General features: G+C 40.0%; 1 protein-coding gene across 1 annotated transcript in view; it reads right to left on the bottom strand.

The window, feature by feature from the left end:
- Window positions 1–17,819, bottom strand: part of LOC308681038 (serine/threonine-protein kinase WNK2) — a 78,865-nt gene that overhangs the window by 6,778 nt on the left and 54,268 nt on the right. The window contains exons 21-26 of the mRNA XM_081349558.1: window positions 17,274–17,331; window positions 16,785–16,858; window positions 16,337–16,480; window positions 14,560–14,927; window positions 12,585–12,802; window positions 10,893–11,069 (exon numbers count right to left, since the gene is read on the bottom strand). Coding sequence (XP_081205684.1) covers window positions 10,893–11,069; window positions 12,585–12,802; window positions 14,560–14,927; window positions 16,337–16,480; window positions 16,785–16,858; window positions 17,274–17,331 — 1,039 coding nt within the window. The remainder of the gene's footprint in view (window positions 1–10,892; window positions 11,070–12,584; window positions 12,803–14,559; window positions 14,928–16,336; window positions 16,481–16,784; window positions 16,859–17,273; window positions 17,332–17,819) is intronic.

The following is a 17,819-nucleotide window of genomic DNA, read 5'->3' as shown; positions in this document are numbered from 1 at the left end:
TAAGAGTCACAGACCATCAATCAACCCCTTGCGTACTAAGGTTTGTTCCCACCAATGAGTGAACAGACATTGAGTATGTACTTGAAATGTGTTGGTGTATCTGATTGTTTCTGCGTTTGTGTGTTTCTTGTTGTGCACTTGTTTCTAGCCTAAAATAAAGCAGCTGGATGATTACAGAACCAAACAAAGAACAAAGCAATACACAAATGCACTTAAATGACCAGAAATACAGAAATCATTCAGGTTTCAAGCACTTGACTGCATCAACCATGCACTAGAAAAAAAAAACTATTAAAATGAATATAAAAGAATCAATGCACATTTCTCAATCTGCTGTTGCAAATGAAGAGCACTTATCACACAGGCTCACGCTCATGCCAACAAAAGAAATGACAAGTGAAAAAAAAAACAGAAAAGAAAGAAAGAAAGAAAGAAAGAAAGAAAGAAAGAAAGAAAGAAAGAAAGAAAGAAAGAAAGAAAGAAAGAAAGAAAGAAAGAAAGAAAGACTAGGAGCGAAGAAGAAAGGAGTGGGATATTTACTACTGTTGCGCTCTTTGCCTAGACAGAGTCGTTTCAGAGTGGACCCTACAAGAGCAAAACAGCAAAGACAGAGACGTTAGGGGGCGGGGGAAAGCACACGGCCGAGCCCATTGGACAAGCTGATGCACAAGAGAACATAGCGACCAATCAGTGAGGAGATACAGAATCAGGTGCAGGGAGGCTTCATCTGTGTTCTCATGAGGTGTCGGTGAGTGAAATGTTTGAATGGCTCATGGGTTAAAAAAGGCCTTTTGTGCAGACAACCTTAAAGCCTGAATGAGGTCCAACACTTGTATTTGACTAAAGTGTCCTACTTTAAAGACCCAATGAAATGGTTTGACGGGCACAACAACGTTCCTTCCTGAATAGGTCCTATTGAAATAGGTCGTTGGTTTGGCCAAAATCATGACTGTGGATGGACTTCTCACCACCAGCTTCACCTTCATTTAAGATCCAATGGCAGCTGTCAAAACATTTGCTTGTGTTGTAGCTTTAAATGAGGACATTTAGTGTTTATAAGTAAGGACTTTCTTATCCTCTGCTCATGGTCATAGTCCAATAAAATGCTCACCGGAATGATACAAACAGTCATGTGAAAAAGAAAGTACACCCTATTTGAATTCTATGGTTTTATGTATCAGGACATAAAATATCATCTGGTCTTTAGCAGATCTTAAAATTAGAACCTCAGATGACCAACACATTACATTATTTAAAAAATAAAGCCAAAATGGAGAAGGCATGAGTCAAGAAGTACACCCCATGAGTCCGTAGCTTGTAAAACGTCTTGGTTAGGAATGTAACCCTCGTTCCCTGAAGGAGGGAAAGGGCGACGTTACGTCGGCGTCCCCGATGTAATTGGGATCACTTCAGGGAGCCCTACCATCATCGAGTGTATGCAGAACGAGCCAATGCACATTGGCGTGCGAAATTTGCAGCATTAACTTAAAGTAATCATTTTCTGTATGACTATCAGTCTCTCACATTGTTCTGGAGGAATCCTAGCCCATTCTTCTGTACAGCGTTGCTTCAGTTCATTGATGTTTGTGGGCATTTGTTTATGCACAGCTCTCTGAAGGTCCCGGCTCAGCATTTCACCTTGATTATTTACTTTTACAGCCATTCTGTTGTAGATTTGCTGGTGTGCTTGGGATCATTGTCCTGTTGCATGACCCAATATCATCCGAGCTGTCGGACAGTCTCCCTCACATTTGACTCTAGAATACTTTAGTATCCAGATGAGTTCATGGTCGACTCAATGACTGAAGGTGTTCAGGATTTGTGACTGCCAAACAAGCCCAAATCATCGAACCTCCACCAACGTGATGGACAGTTGGTACGAGGTGTTTGTGCTGACATGCTGTGTTTGGTTTTCTGTGCATTATGGCCAAACATCTCCACTTTGGTCTCGTCTGTCCAAACGGCATTGTTCCAGAAGTCTTGTGGTTTGTTCAGATGCAACTTTGCAAACCTAAGCAGTGCCGCCATGTTCCTTTTAGAGAGAAGAGGCTTTGTCCTGGCAACCCTTCCAAACATGCCATACTTGTACCGTCTTTTTCTAATTGTACTGTCATGACCTTTAACATTAAACATGTTAACTGAGGCCTGTAGAGTATGAGGTGTAGCTCTTGGGTGTTTTAGGATTTCTCTGAGCATTGCACGCTCTGACCGTGGGGTGAATTTGCTTGTACGTCCACTCCTGGAAAGACTGTCTTGAATGTTTTCCACTTGTGAATAATCTTCCTTACTGTAGAATAATGGTCTTCAAATTGTTTGGAAATGGCCTTGTAATCCTTCCTAGATTGATTGGCAGCAACAATTGCTTCTCTAAGATCATTGCTGATGTCTTTCTTTCTTTGGCAATGCTCTAGACTAGCAAACTTACAAAACTTCTGCTTTTATCGAGTTGGTCAGTACACATGATCAATTAATCAAGGGCAGCGACTCACTGCTACTTTTCCACATAATCCATATGGAAGCAATAAGACTTAGTTTGTCACCCATGGCTTCTCCATTTTGGCCAAGGTTTTGCTAAATAATGACACTGTAATATGCTGTGTTGTTCATCTGAGGTTGTATGATAAAATTATTTTTATTAAAGAGGGTGTACTTTCTTTTTCACATGACTCTATAGAGCAAATTACCTCAAAGCTAAAAGACACTGACTAAAAAACTAATTTTGATTTCATGGGGTCTTTAAAAGTCAAGACTATTTAACTGAATTGTTGCTCACAATCATATATGTTACGTGTCTGTGGCCGTGAGTGAAAATACTGTGCATTTAAGATTACAACTGAACTGATCTTCTCCTAAACCTCCACTTTTAACTCTTTCCCAGCCATTGACAAGCTTTTCCAGCAATCCGTGTTTCCACTGTTATACGGTAGGGGGCACTATTACACATCTTCTGAAATAGTGCAGAATCTCTGGATCAAAACACAGACGGAGAAGAAGCAGAAACAAGTGATAGAAGCATTGCTGACGCACGTCAAATCACGCGATCATCAAACGGCATATAAATCAAAACTGCCTAACGTTAGTGAATGAAATGTTGAATCCATGAAGAGGAAACGACTGTGAAGCTGTGAGGGTGTTGATGGATCAAACTACTCTATCTGTGTTTATCACTCTGAATCCCATCCGGATGAAGACTTGAACTAAAAAAATATTTTTTTGCAGCTTTGTTCAAAATGTTGCTTTTTTTATGAAACGTATTCAAGTTTTAATAAAAAAGAATGCATGAATCTAGAATAAAACGTGTTTTTGTTTAAAAGCAGAAGCTCTGTTCTTTCTTTTGATATATTGACTGTTCAGATATTCATACAACAAAATATTCTTGGAGCCATGAAAGTTTTGTGTGAAAGTTTTGTGAAAATGATCAAAAATGCTGGTGCTGGCTTGCAACTTTTAAAAAAATGTTGGCGGGGAAAGAGTTAAAAGAATCACCATTTAAAACCAAACAACAAACATCTGGATGCAAAAAAATACTTTTTTTCCACCCCAGAAAGCACGGCATGAGTTATTTATAAACAGTTGAATGTTTTAAACAGAATTTACATAAAGCTTTAAAACGTCATACGGTACAAAGAAAAATAATAAAGAAACAAAGCATTTCAAAAGGGAATTTGAATGCAACAAAAGTGCTGCATGCCAAATTTGAAAATCTAACTAGTAAATTACAAACAAAAAAAGGGGGGGGGGCATTTTCCACACAATGAAGGTTAGAATGATGACTAAATCATAACTTTGACATGGAGGGAGACCAAGTATAAAAATAAAGCCTAATCTTCCTAATCACAGCTATGATGCACTGGTGGGGAAAATCATGTTTTTGTCCTAATTGAACCCTCACCTAGAGGAACAAAATACTACAAGCCAAAAGTAACAGAAACACAAGGTAAATAATATGCATCTGGGACAGTGTCATAGTAGAATCATGCAGGTGACAGCCAGAGAACAGGAAGTGAGGTAAAAAAATTCAAAATACAGCCCTGATGGTTTCCACAGCAACCTGCTCGTGCCCTTGGCATGCTCATCTTCCGAATCCAAACATGAGACGGCACGTCAATCATCGTCTCATTGGGGTTTTACGTGGAGTGAAAAGGAAAGAAGGCACAGATATATAGACGATACAAAAGCTTTGGCAGACAAATCCATACACGCTCTCTCTACTTTCAGTTAAATGTTGGGAATGGCCATGTTTGGGGGAAGACAGCTCACGTTATCGGTCAAAGCTGCAGCCCAGCACAAAGCATTTGTAAAGAAGACAAATTGAAGGCAGGACGAGTAGACATGAAGGTCTTTCCCGAATAGGATACACTGTAGAGGCACAAATCCCAAAATGAGTTTGTGGGAATTTTTTTACTTTTTCTCATTTGCAGTACATCGTATTCATGGAAAGTGCCAACTGACATGAATATGGAAATGGAATGGCAGAGAATGTGTGTTAGTAGATGTGAACATGTGGGAAATGCAGTACAGAAAAACCAAAGCAAATCACGAGAGAAGAGCAGAAAGAAATGGGGAAAGGAATTATGAGTAATAGAAGAAAAGTAGAACAAATACAAACAGATGGACATAGACACGGGTCCACTGAGGAATCTAGTGCGCGGTTTGCTACTAGATTTATAGGTGATTCGCTCGGATGTTTGGTGGTAAACGGTCCAGCCTGTGGAGAAATGAATATAAGAGGGAGAGAGAAAGGGAGAGAGAGAAAGAGAGAGAGGGAGAGAGAGACAGGTGTAACAGCCGACACAGGTAGCGTTCAGATCAGTACCCCATCAACAAGCATCATATCAGCAACACACCACAACATGGGTTAAGCGTCTCAGAAAACAGTGGTTAATGTAGATGTGGAAGTGTTTACATGTGCCTGTGTGTTTCTAACAATGGGAATGTTTTCTTGAATTGATTAAATAGGTCACAGTCTTATGCATCATTAGCCACTTTCACACATAAAACCCATTTATGTTTAAAGTACTGTAACATTGCTGTATTAACCATTCACTCAAAAGTGATTTAGTTGGTTTAACTGGTAATTACACCAGTATGAGGGGAAAAGTCCAGGTTTTTTTCCTTTATTGCATTGACAACCATTCCAGATAATCCGACTGGTAATTTTCCGTCACTTCACAGCTCAAGAAAGTCCCTAGTAAAAAGTTTGGGACTGCCTTTGCCATCAAGCATGTTAGGATACCTTTTCCTTTCATAGGTTAAATCAACGCTGTGTCAGACATTATGGGAACAACCTCCAAGTGTGGCGATTGTCTGAAACCCATAGAATCACACAAGAATGCATTGGCTGGTGGCACTATCACTGCCCTCAGTAGTACAGCATTGCCGGTGCCTCAAAACGATGTGCCATCATCTCGCGGATTTCTCTTCAAGATGTGATTTTTCTAGTCAATGCTTGTTAAGAGTTTGGCAGTGGGCAGGTTCTTGGCAGTGAGTTCTGTTCTGACGCTCTTCTTTTCCAAAGTGGTAATGAAGCCTGGCACTCTTTGGCTTATTCTTAGCTTTGGGATGTGGCGACCGATGCAGCCCAGCCAGATGTGCCGTCTAAGTTGAATAAGTTAATGCATATTGGCTGGCCATAGTACGTGTCCGCCTTGCAGGTCGCTGCCATATTTCCTGGATTTTGATGTCCTGGAAGCAGCCCTTTTCAGCATGGATCCCGAATCCGACTACCTCTGTGTAATAAAGCTCAAGTTCAAGGGAGGAGGAGGTGGGAACCTGCGAACAGTAAACGTAACTGTAATAATAAAATAGATATATCCAAAAAAAAACTAAAATAAAGCGGCAGCCCCACACGGAGGACTGCCGCATAAACAAAACAAAACAAAACAAAACAACAACAACAACAAGTCCAGGCCTGGTCCTCTCTCATCTTGCACTTTCATCACTCCTTCATTTTATCCTTCCGGAGCTCTTCCGTGGGATTCGAGACCAGTGAGGCACAGGTGACGCTCATTAATACTCGCGCCACTGGCCTCACTCCATTATCTCTGACGTGATGGAGCAGGGGTGTGTTGAAACGCATGTGGTTGAAGTAGAGCTTGCTACTCATCTCTCACCGTCTTCTGCCCATCTTGGAAGAAGTGGGCGTCTAAGCTCTGCAGGACTACATCGGCCCTGATCAGTGATTCCTATATCACTGCCGGTCAGATGGGTGAGGTGTTGGATACCTTGCTAGCTTTGCAGGTGTACCAAGCTGATGTCTATAAAGATGAAGGGGCTGACTTGACTCCTTGACAAGGAGCTCAGACGAGCGACTGATTTGGTGCTCAGTCATTCTATGGCAAGGTTGGAGCCGACCGAGAGGCATCTGTGGTTCTCATGTATATCTGTGAGGTTGAAGTTGTCTAGAATTTAAACCCCATAAGTGCATCAGAGGCTGGGAGCCAAGGCTTCTGACCTGCAGCCGTTCCTGATTGAGGGGTCTCGAAAAATCATGTCAAACCGCTAAATCGTTCTGTTCTGCTAGTTCCTCCACATTTTGCATCTCAGATGACAGAAGAAAAACACTGTGTCTTGTGTTTCATGCAACAATGCCTTTGGAGCACAGGAGTTGTGCCTCAAGTCTCGTTTACAGTGATGTTCTTACATGGTGCATGCCATCTTCCAGTTGGGATAGGGTTTTCCTGCTGCTCAGCCACTTCAGGGTCCCCTTCATGAAGGTCCTCTCATATCTCTTGCACTGACCAGTGAAACTGGTCACTGTAAAGCAAATATATCAGCTCATCAGCTATATCAGATTCTGGCAGATTCTGTCAACACAAGACTATTTCAACAAACACCTCATCAGTAGGTTGGACGCACTTTACAAAGAACGCCCAATTGTCTGGCCAAGTAAGACTGGTAACCCAAAGGTTACATTTGCTTAAATTAATGGAATGACTCGAATTTGATGAACAAGATCGAATGAGAGAGTCAGTAAAATGATCCAAACTTCCCATCACTAGAATAGGGTCACTTTCAGCCCATGGAGTCCGGAAGTGCGATCATATCATGTGGCACTGAAATTACCTAGAGATGGTGGCAGTTTTTCTACTAATAAGTTATTTCTTGCAGGACATTTGAGCCTGGTATGTGGTTCTCATGACAGACAACATGTCAATAGTTTCTTACATAAACTGAATCTGTTGGTGACCCATGCGGTGTTTAGTGTGGAACATTCATTTGGTGCATATGCCAGGTCAGTTGCATGTGGGAGCAGATCTCCTCTGAAGGTAAGGGTTGAGGCCTAGAGTACAGAGGTTGCAGCCTCATACCATGGGTCTGATTTGGCGAGAAAGAGTCCAGCTCCCCCTTTGATTTGTGTCCTCCAACTCTTGGGATAAACACCCTGGCTTCATGATTGGCTGATGGGCCATCTGTATGCCTTCCCACTGGTAAGTCTGCTTACGCCGGTCCTTCTAAGAGTGTGGGAAGTGCGTCTTGAAGTATGTTTCTTGAATCTGGTGTTTTTTCTGGATGAGAGTCCGTAGGAAATACAGATCAGAGTGGATTAACTCTCACAGGCTCAGGGCAGTATGTGGCATCCCCGGAAGGAAACTTTGAGTTTGGTATTTGATTGGGGGTATCTGGTTAATTCTGTTTTTTGTCTGAGGTTACAGAGACCCTTTTGGATGCAAGGGCTCCCTCTACTAGGAGGCTGTATTTTCCTAAGTGGCATATATTTGCATTGTTGCGTAGAGAGCACAATTTGAATTTGGGTCATTCCTTCTTGCTTCAGTTCTGGACAGAGGTTTGCATTAACTGAAATGTTCCATCATTTACAGAATGTTTTTTTAGCAGTGATGGAAAAATTGGAATGCTGTCATTTTGACAGATTACACTGAGGGTGATCTATTGTAACTTGTAACTGTAAGTCCCACCCTTTTCCAGTGGGTGAGTGAGGCTGTTTATTATTGTTTGAATTTCATAATAAAATTAACATAATTTGAATGAGACTTTGTTTCATATCAAAAGTAACAAAGCACAAAGATTATTGTGATTTATTGGATGGGAGGCGCAATATAATGTTCTGTTCATTCATCAACTGAAAACTGCACTGACTAAAAGATCAATTCTTGAGATAAAATAAGAATTCTTGAGATTTGATAATTGATATTGGTCCATAAAAATAATAATAATAATAAAAAAAAAGTGTACCTAGCCCTAACGTTGTTTACATTTGCCTGTTGGGGTCGTGTTTAAGTGGCCTCCGCTGTCACCTGCGGGGGAAAACAAACAAACATTCATCCGCTTCGTGAGGTGTTGAACACATGAAACACTCTCTGTTCATCTGTTTTCCTCAAAAATAAATAAATGCTAAATCTAACCTATATTCTTGTCCTATAAATTCATGATTAAAAATGATGGGTAACAATAGATTACGACAGAATTTTTCCAACCCTGACAATGCGGAAGTCTAACACCACCTCTGGTTCTGCCATACCTTCAAGAGTGTTCTTCTGCATGCATGGACTCAGCTACACTTAAAGTGAATGTAGCAGTGACTACTGCTGAGCATACACCAGTTAATGGTGTTTTTTCACTTGTCTCCTGTATTATGCATGGGATTAGCTGGCTGAGGCCTTTCTGTCAAGCTTGTGTTCTTTCTTGTAACTTAACTATAGTCTTAGTAAGTCTTAGCTTTTCTCCTCCACCCTTTGAGCTGGAGAATGGGACAGAGCACAGGCTTTGTCCGTGAGGCCGTTACAGATTTACTGAATGCTAACGGGTCGTTTTCTCCAGGTATTTTTAACATTTATTTGCCGGAAAATCTTTAACCAGCTACAATTGAAATATATACAATACATTCACAAAATATTCAGACTTCTTTGCATTTTTATTCACTTTCTTGCAGTAAAATAAAATAAAATCAGTTACATATGCATTCAGACCCTACTCTTAGGGTACGACAATGATACGCTTAAAACAGAGAAGTTTTCAGTTTCAAAAACTTGCACTTTGAAACCTGTTTTCAAAAGTTTGCGTTTTCAGGCACCCAAAACGCTGTTGTTGTGTAAATGAATGTCCAAAATGCATACAAAATTGAATGTTTTCAGTTGAAAGTCCTGGGCTACCAAGGATGCTTCAGCAATTAAAACTGGGTATGATGCACACCTTCTTTTGGGGATTCTTCTTTATGGATCCTCTCAAGGTCTGTGAAGTTGAGAGCATTGCTCTTCCACCATCATTAGGTCCTTTACAGATTCTTAGAGGGGTTAAAGTTAAGGCTTTGGTTAGGCCACTCAGGAACATCAGGTGGAAGGTAAACCTTCAATCCAACCGGAGGGCCTGAGCTGGTTTTCCTCAGTATCTTCCTTATAATTTTGGGGAGTTTTACGATTCACTTCAAAGGTGGAGGTGAAAGGAAACAACAGAGGAATAGGGAAATGACATGAGCCAGATTCAAGCTCTTGTTTCTGCATAAGCACCAACGCAACATCAGAGTACAGCATATGTAGTTTGCCCCAAGTCTTTGGCACAAACTATTCATATGATAGACTTGTTCACATATAGCATCAATACATTCAGAACTTTTGTGGTAATAAACCACAAAAGAAGAGCGTTCGCACACACATGACCTCTAAATGGAGACATTTACGGCAAAGACTAAATGTGTGAAAGTGTCTACTGACCCGTAAGAATGTTTCATACACAGTATGAGCATCATGCAATCTTCCTTTGCCGTCCAAGAAATCATGTGACAGAGCAATTAAGGAGCCGTTTAAATGTCACATTCAGACTCCATTTAAACGAAGTAAATGAGTTGAGCGCACATGAGAGACTGTGAAATAACCCCATGCGTGTGAGAGTGAGTGAGATATGTGACAAAAACAGAGAAGGAGAGAGATATGAGTCACAGAGAGGCATCTCTGACACTTTTGTCTTCTGCATATCAGCTGTAAATGAGTGTCACGCTGCGTCCGAGCCCGTTTCTACCAATGAATCATATGCTTTTGGTTTCTGAGTGTCCAAACACTTCACTGCAAAATAAGCTTTTCTTACTCAGTATTTTTGTCTTGTTTTAATCTCCAGTCCAAATATCTAAATATTCTTAAATCAAGAAGCATTTACTAGAGAAATAAAAATACATCATAAATTCTACATTGTTTTCTGATTAAAATAAATAAAATTAAGTGAGTTTTTGCTTAAAACAAGCAAAATTATCTGCCAATGGGGTAAGAAAAAAATATTCTTAAAGGATAACTCCGGTATTTAGCACTTTGAGTCTCTTTTCTGGTTTGTTTTGGATGAACTAGAGTGGTGGACACAGAAATGTTGACGATGGGTCCTGTCTCAACTTTTTGACTCATTTAGAATCGCCTTTGACTGCTTCAGAGTGGCTGGCTACGGGCAAGCACGAACATGTCCTTAAAACAACCCTTAACGTTCGTTTCCAAAACTGTGCAATTCACCGAGTGGTTAGTGGTGTTCGTTGATGATTAAAAACAAATCTATCGGCGCAATGTATGATTTCAATCCGTGTTATTTGCTATAGTGGAACTATTTTTCAGATACCTCACAACCGCGTATAAACTTCCGCTCGATATTTGAGTCTGAAGCGCAGTAATATCAACGAGTAATGAGTCCTCCAACAGAAATCAATGTGATTTTACAAAATGGCAAATAAAACACGACAGAAACTGTATTTCGCTACGCTAGACAAAAATACTAAGTAAGAAAAGCATTTTTTGGCAGTGTAAAGTCTTGCTTCACGTAATCTGTGATTGTTTCTGCAGTGAGATGCTAGCCGCACCGTGGCCGGTTAGGGCAGCGGAAGACGCATTTACAGCAGACACTGTGTGTGCAGCCTCAGCTCGACAGGCTCCTCTAGATGATAGCGGCGTGTGTGTGTTCACCTTGTCTGGGTGGGGTGTGTGTGTTGGGGCCGTAGATGTTGTCGGAGGACAGAGAGCCCTTGAGCGAGCAGGGCTGCTGGGTTTGGACCGGCTCCAGCGGTTCTGACACGGGACTGGCAGTGCTGGAACCCACAGAGCTCTTGACCGGAGAACCCGATGTACTGGAGCACGTCTCGGCTACAGGAGAACACAGACGGCTAATGGTGACAATCTGGGTTTTTATAGTGCGATAGTGAACAAATATGTAGAAAATCCAACTAGGATGAAGCTTTAATTTTGGTGGAATTAAAGGGATAGTTTATCCAAAAATAACTCTCCCTCAAGCCATCCTAGGTGTATATGACTTTCTTATTTCAGACGAACACAGTCAAAGATATATTAAAACATGTCCTGGCTCTTCCAAGCTTTATAATGGCAGTGAATGGAGGACGAGAATTTGAAGCCCAAAAAAGTGTATCCATCCATCATAAAAGTAATCCATACGACTCCAGGGGTTAATAAAAGCCTTCTGAAGCAAAGCGATGCATTTGTGTAAGAAAAATATTCATATATAAAACTTTAAAAACTAAAAATAACTAGCTTCGGCAGACGGCTTACGCAAGTCGACTTACGCCAAAGGTGCATTGCAATTTTTGGGTGAACTATCCCTTTAAAGATTAAAGACGCACGGGTCGCACAAAACTGGAAGAGATGGGATATTTAAAAATGCTATTATTGAAAATATAAGTATTATGTTGGATTGACAAAGCCAAACTACTAATCTTCTATTTAAGCACAGACCTTCATGGATGTTCTGACTATGTATCTTTTCTAAGAGATCAGACTTACGGAATTCCCATTTCGAACAAACCCAAACCTCCATTGAGGGGTTGAAAACTTTCGGTTACACTTTATTTGGTAACACTTTATTTCGATAGTCCACTTTAGACATTCTACTAACTAACAGTAACTTTGCAACTACATGTCAACTAACTCTCATTAGAGTATTCGTAACACTTTATTTTAAGGTGTCCGTGTTGCAGCGTAATTATACATTTAGGTACTGAGTAATAATAATAAACTACATGTAATGGTAACACTTTAGGGTCCAATTCTCGCTACTAACTTGTTGCTTTTTAGCATGCATATTACTAGGATATTGGCTCTTTATTAGTACTTATAAAGTACATATGCATTACCATATTCTACATCCCTTAATCCTACCCAATACCTAAACTTAAAGTCCCCCAGTGGTGAAAATCCAGCTTTTAATGTTGTTTATGTGTCTATGTGGTGTTTTTAATATGCTTTAAGACAAACCATGTGTAAAGTCGACACCGTTGCTGAGTATTTTCTCCTTAAAACTGCAGTGAACCAAAGACAGTCTCAAAAACACGCTTTGAAATCGCTGGTGTTTCTGACGTCACAAACTACCTTGTAACCAATCAGATCAACGTGTGATCGTCAACCAGTGGATCTCTGAGCTGAGTGAGGGAGTGGAGGCGGGGCTCATTTGCATATTCATAGAACTGCGCATACTAAATGAGGCAAGGATGTCGAGTTACATTATATTTTAAGGCATGAAAACATTTTTTAAGGAAAAAACGTGTAAATATGTAATTTTGGTGATTAAAGATGAGTTTTAAGGGAAAAATGATTGACCACAGGGGGACTTTAAAGCTGGTACTCTGACACAGATGCTTGCATACATACTTGAGCTGTTGCTTCGGTTGCTCCTGAGGTGTTGCACCATGGGATTGAGCAGTCGGCTTCCCTTCAGCTTGTGTTTGGAGGCTCTGCGGCGTCGGCCTGTAGGCGGCACTGCGTGCAAGAAGCCCACGCTGGGGGGAACGGGCCGACCTAACTGAGAATACAGCTGCTCGATCTCTCCTCTCTGAAGGGCCTGAAGCTCAGAGATCTCCTTCATGTGCCTGCAGCGAGAAAACATTGAGTTAGGCTTTTTTTAATCTGCTTGTTTTGACTGTCGAGCCATGAATGCATGCATATAGAAACGTGATTCTGTCGGGGAAATGTTCTGTTTGGCCAGTGAAATTCAGTTTACAGAAGTGAAAATGTGTTTGTAAAACAAAAGGACAAAGCAAACTGCATTGACAAAAGGACTCGACTCAATTTAAGGGACTTTGATATGTTCTATGTATAAGAGTTTAATTTGAACCATGTCAGGTGCCGAGAAAGTGAATTTAATGCAATCAAGATATATTATAATTATGCAAATTTTAATTTCGCAACAGTTTGGCGTAACTGTGTACAACTATAGCCATAATGTGCAAACACACAAGAGAGAAAGGAGCGCAATAATTTAGAATAAAATATGCATTTTTAATATATTAGTCAGTAAGAAATCTCACAGAAATCTCTTTGGTTGCTCCAGCCAAGCAACCAAAGTTGACAACCCCGTCATGTTCAATCATGTTAAAATACACATCAGTTTCCTTTTACAGGGGCCGGTTTACACCTGGTCTCAGCTGGTCCCGTTAGAAGTGGTCAACTCATCAGATGTTTGACTGCACAGTTTTATTTTTATAGCTTGAAAACCCTTATTTTTGCACAATTATTCTGTGTTATAGAAGCAGGAGGTCCTTCACTGTTGTTCAGGATGCATAAAACAGTGTCCTAACTGGACGCGACGCGACGCGCGATAAAAGGCATCTTTTCTAAGTTAATCAGAAGTTTTTGTCTGAACCAGCTCACTGGAACAACAACATACATAGATTATGTGTTTTATTTAATGTTAAAAGCATCTAATGTGAGTTTGAATATCATTTTGTGTGACCTTTATAGCTGTACTGAAAGTATCAATGGTTAATTCATCTCAGATCTTAAAAATAAATTAAAGGAAACAAGAACGTTCAAACTGTGAACAAAAGTGTTTTCTATGACGAGACTAGAGCTTGTTTTAGTCACTCAGTATGTAATAATATTAAAATTGTGTAATATTTGTGAATTTGATTATATGCTTATCCATTTTGTAGCAAGTGAGAGAGACTCCGCCCACTCGCTCTTCTGATTGGCTGTGATTTTTGATTGATTTGATTGTGAGTGCAGTGCACCTGCAGAGAGACTCCGCCCACTCGCTCTTCTGATTGGCTGTGATTTTTTGATTGATTTGATTGTGAGTGCAGTGCGCTTGAACAGAGACTCCGCCCACACGCTCTTCTGATTGGCTGTGATTTTAGATTGATTTGATTGCGAGTGCAGTGCGCCTGCAGAGAGACTCCGCCCACTCGCTCTTCTGATTGGCTGTGATTTTAGATTGATTTGATTGTGAGTGCGCCTGCAGAGAGACTCCGCCCACTCGCTCTTCTGATTGGCTGTGATTTTTGATTGATTTTGTTGCTTCTTGTAGTTTAATATTAAAGTCAAAATTATACACTGTTTGTTTTGTGCAATATTTACCAGTATAACAAGGAAAAAAGTAGGAGGGGACTTCGTTTAATCAACTGGGAAATAAACACATGGTGAAAAATGTTTCTATATTATATGATGATATATGATGTTGTTGGCCAAAAAAGAAAAGTCGTTTCAGAAGTGAAGCAATTGTTACATTGTGGTGAAAGATTACCAAGTTTAATAATGTGCACTGACGAATTGTGCACAAGAACAAGAACCTGTGTTAAAGTTTTCCCTCTTGGATTGGTCCAATGTTAGCACACGTAGCTTTACTCACTTCTCTCTCAGCTTCTGCAACTCTCGTTTCATGTCAGCGTCCTCAAATTCAGAGTCGTTATCGCTGCTGACGTAAGCAGAGTGGGCGTGGCTTGTGACCGTAGGGGCGTGTCCGTTCGCCATGGGACACGAGGGCGAATCAGAGCTCTGCACGCTGCTACTGTGACCCGAGCGCCGGAGGAAAGCCACCGCACGCTTCATGAAGTCGGACCGGGCCGGAGCTGGAGCCGAGGGCCTGATGGACGGGGTCTCGCTTGGATCCTCCTCTCCTGAGTCAGAGGACAGGCACTGCATCGTCCCATCAGCTGACTGACAGCTCCGAGCGCTAGGCATTGTGGGTCTGGACTCTGGAAAGGAAGTAGGTGTGTCCTGAAAAAAGAAAAGTAAAAGAAATGTAAATGTAAATGTATGATATTGACATGCTATGTCAGACTCCCAAAACAAAGAACAAAGTTTATGCAAATAACCCTAATTAGGTAAAAATAACAGAATAAATGAAAAACTAAAATAAATAAACAAATACATAAATAATGATGAATGAAGGAACTATAAATAAAGAATTAATAGTATATAAAAAATAATGAATAGTAAAGAAATGAATGAATGATGAATGAATGAATGAATGATGAATGAATGAATGAATGAATGAATGAATCAATGAATGAATGAATGAATCAATGAATGAATGAATGCAACTAAAATAAAAATATGGATGGATGGATGGATGGATGGATGGATGAATATACAACTAAATAAATAACTATACAAATAAATAAAAGATTGGATGGATGGATAATGAATAATGATGAATGAAGAGCTGAACGAATGAAGGAATCAATGTATGAATGAATGAATACAACTTAAATAACTATACAATAAAATAAAATATTGAATAAATGAAATCATTTTGATTGACGGAGGCAGTGTTTGATGGAATAATGAGCAGTGCGCGTGAAACATTAGTGTGTTACATTGCGGTCACATGACTTCATCACGCTACATTATTCAGTGAGTGGCATGCTAAAAATACACTTATTTTGCATTTATTATCCAAATTTTGGCACAAACATCTAAAATTCTGACAGTCTGATCAAACGAGGAGTCATAAAAGAGACACTGTTTCCCCAGACAGCTTTCTGTATGCAAACTCCGAGACGGAGCCGAATGCGGATAAGCAAATGGGCTTCGGATACACAGCTAAACGCGTACACACATAAAATGTCAAAATGCCTGTTTGGAGAGTGTTCACGTAAACACAGTGGGTTATGTCTTTAGTAAACGCTCACAGTTGAGACACACACAGTTGTGTGTGTGTCAGTATATTGGATCTGTGCATTAGCTCTTAAAGAGACAGCAGCCTAATAAACCTGATGCTGTCTGTGTCATTAATGTTCATCAAACATTAAAAGACAAAGGACAATCACTCACTGATCTCGACAGAATAACTTATGAAGTAGCTTTAATAAGGATTAATCTATATTTAATGTGTACAGTAAGACTATGCAGTGACATTATATGACTATATATGTAATATAACAGTGTGATTTTACATTTGATTATAAATTGAATAAAACTTAAAACACTATTTAATTTGTATTTTTGTTCTGTTGTATTTATCTGTCAGTTTTATTTATAATTAGATTCTTTGTTCTTATTGTATTGCTGACTGTTCACTTGTTCAATTATTTTGAGGACCTTTTTCTTACACTCGTGATTATGATTTTTGCCATAATGGAGGTGCACAATGAGGAGTGTTACTCCAAACGCTGCAGACAGACCTGATATAAGTCCGGAGGTGCTGAGTAACGTTTGCTCGCTGACTTTGACGTGGATCTGTGTCTGTTCTCAGATCCCGACTCCAGATCCATCACAGGATCTCCTCCTCCATCATGAGAAGACACGTCTGAATCAGTCGGCACAATCTACAGCAACACAAACTCACAGCGTCAGCGAACCGAGACAGTTCATTTCTGAGGAGCATCATATGCATCATATGGTCCTTGAACACAGAGTCAGAAATTCTCGTCCGAAATTTTCGCAAGTTAAAAAATAAATTTGTGTCAATTCGGATTGGGTTTGATTTTCTGCGTTTTTCGCATCCGTAGCAAGCCTTTTGAGAAGTGTTTTGACGGTTCAGAACCACCGAATCACGAATACGGAAAAACGCATAAAATTTGGGACTCAGTGTGCAAGGAGTTTGAGTAACAGTTAATGACGGGCTGTGACCTGGAAGTGGCTCTTGGATGCATGAGTGCCTGATCCGGCCCCGGAGTCCGCTCTGCTCAGGGGTCTTCTGAACGCTGAAGGAGAATGAGAGAGAGGCTCTGACTTTTAAAACTCTTTATTTAAACATGTACTAAAACACAACATGCAATGCTCAAAATACAAAAAAAAAATCATCTCAAAATCATAAAAACGATTAAAACGGACCACCAGACATCTTCACAGAATGACAATAAAGCACCATTCACAGACCAAACGCCTTGTGATTTGATAGGATTTATATTCCACTCTTATTCTAGATTCAACCAAAGCAGTAAACATTCGCAGTACATTTATGTTACATTTCTGGAGGTCTTCCAATGAATAATTTAGCTTGTTTAAGTACTAATTTAATTGACTAATTCTCTGTGTGTTTTTGAATACTTGCATCCATAAATGAACATTCACTCACACACACTCACTCACTCACAAATTCACTCATTCATTACTTACGGGCAACAGCAGAGTCACTCAAGGTCCCAAGACTGTCAGACCTCTCTGGAATCTGAGGCTGAAAGAAATACAGTATAGCAAAAATATAGCAACAAACTGGAGAAAATAAACATTTGTAGCATCTGGACCAATCAGACACACAGAGTATTCATTATATTTAATGAATAATCCAGCAAACTCACTCTCCCAACAAAGGTCTGTGAAACTTCCCCCAAAACTAACATCCCAAATGAAGCGAACACACTGGCTGAACCCGGTGTCCTGTTACAGGACACATTGAGACTAATAAGAGTTTTATGACCCCAAAACGAATATACAGAGTTGTGATTCTGTTCTCACTTAATTCTTGCTGAGAAATAAAACCTTTTAATACTATATATTCTATATATAACCACTTGAGAAATGTGTAAACATGTATCTACTTTCCCCATCTCATGATTTTCCTTTTATGTGGTTTGGCCTATGTACTCTTTTAAACTCTTTTGGGTTAATGTTTCAGACTTGCATACTATAGTTAACCAAAATCATATGTGTGGCATGTTTAGT

The sequence above is a fragment of the Scardinius erythrophthalmus genome, assembly GCF_964197995.2.
Source record: "Scardinius erythrophthalmus genome assembly, chromosome: 20".
NCBI classification, from domain to species: Eukaryota; Metazoa; Chordata; class Actinopteri; order Cypriniformes; family Leuciscidae; genus Scardinius; species Scardinius erythrophthalmus.
This window is presented reverse-complemented; position numbering and strand designations above follow the sequence as displayed.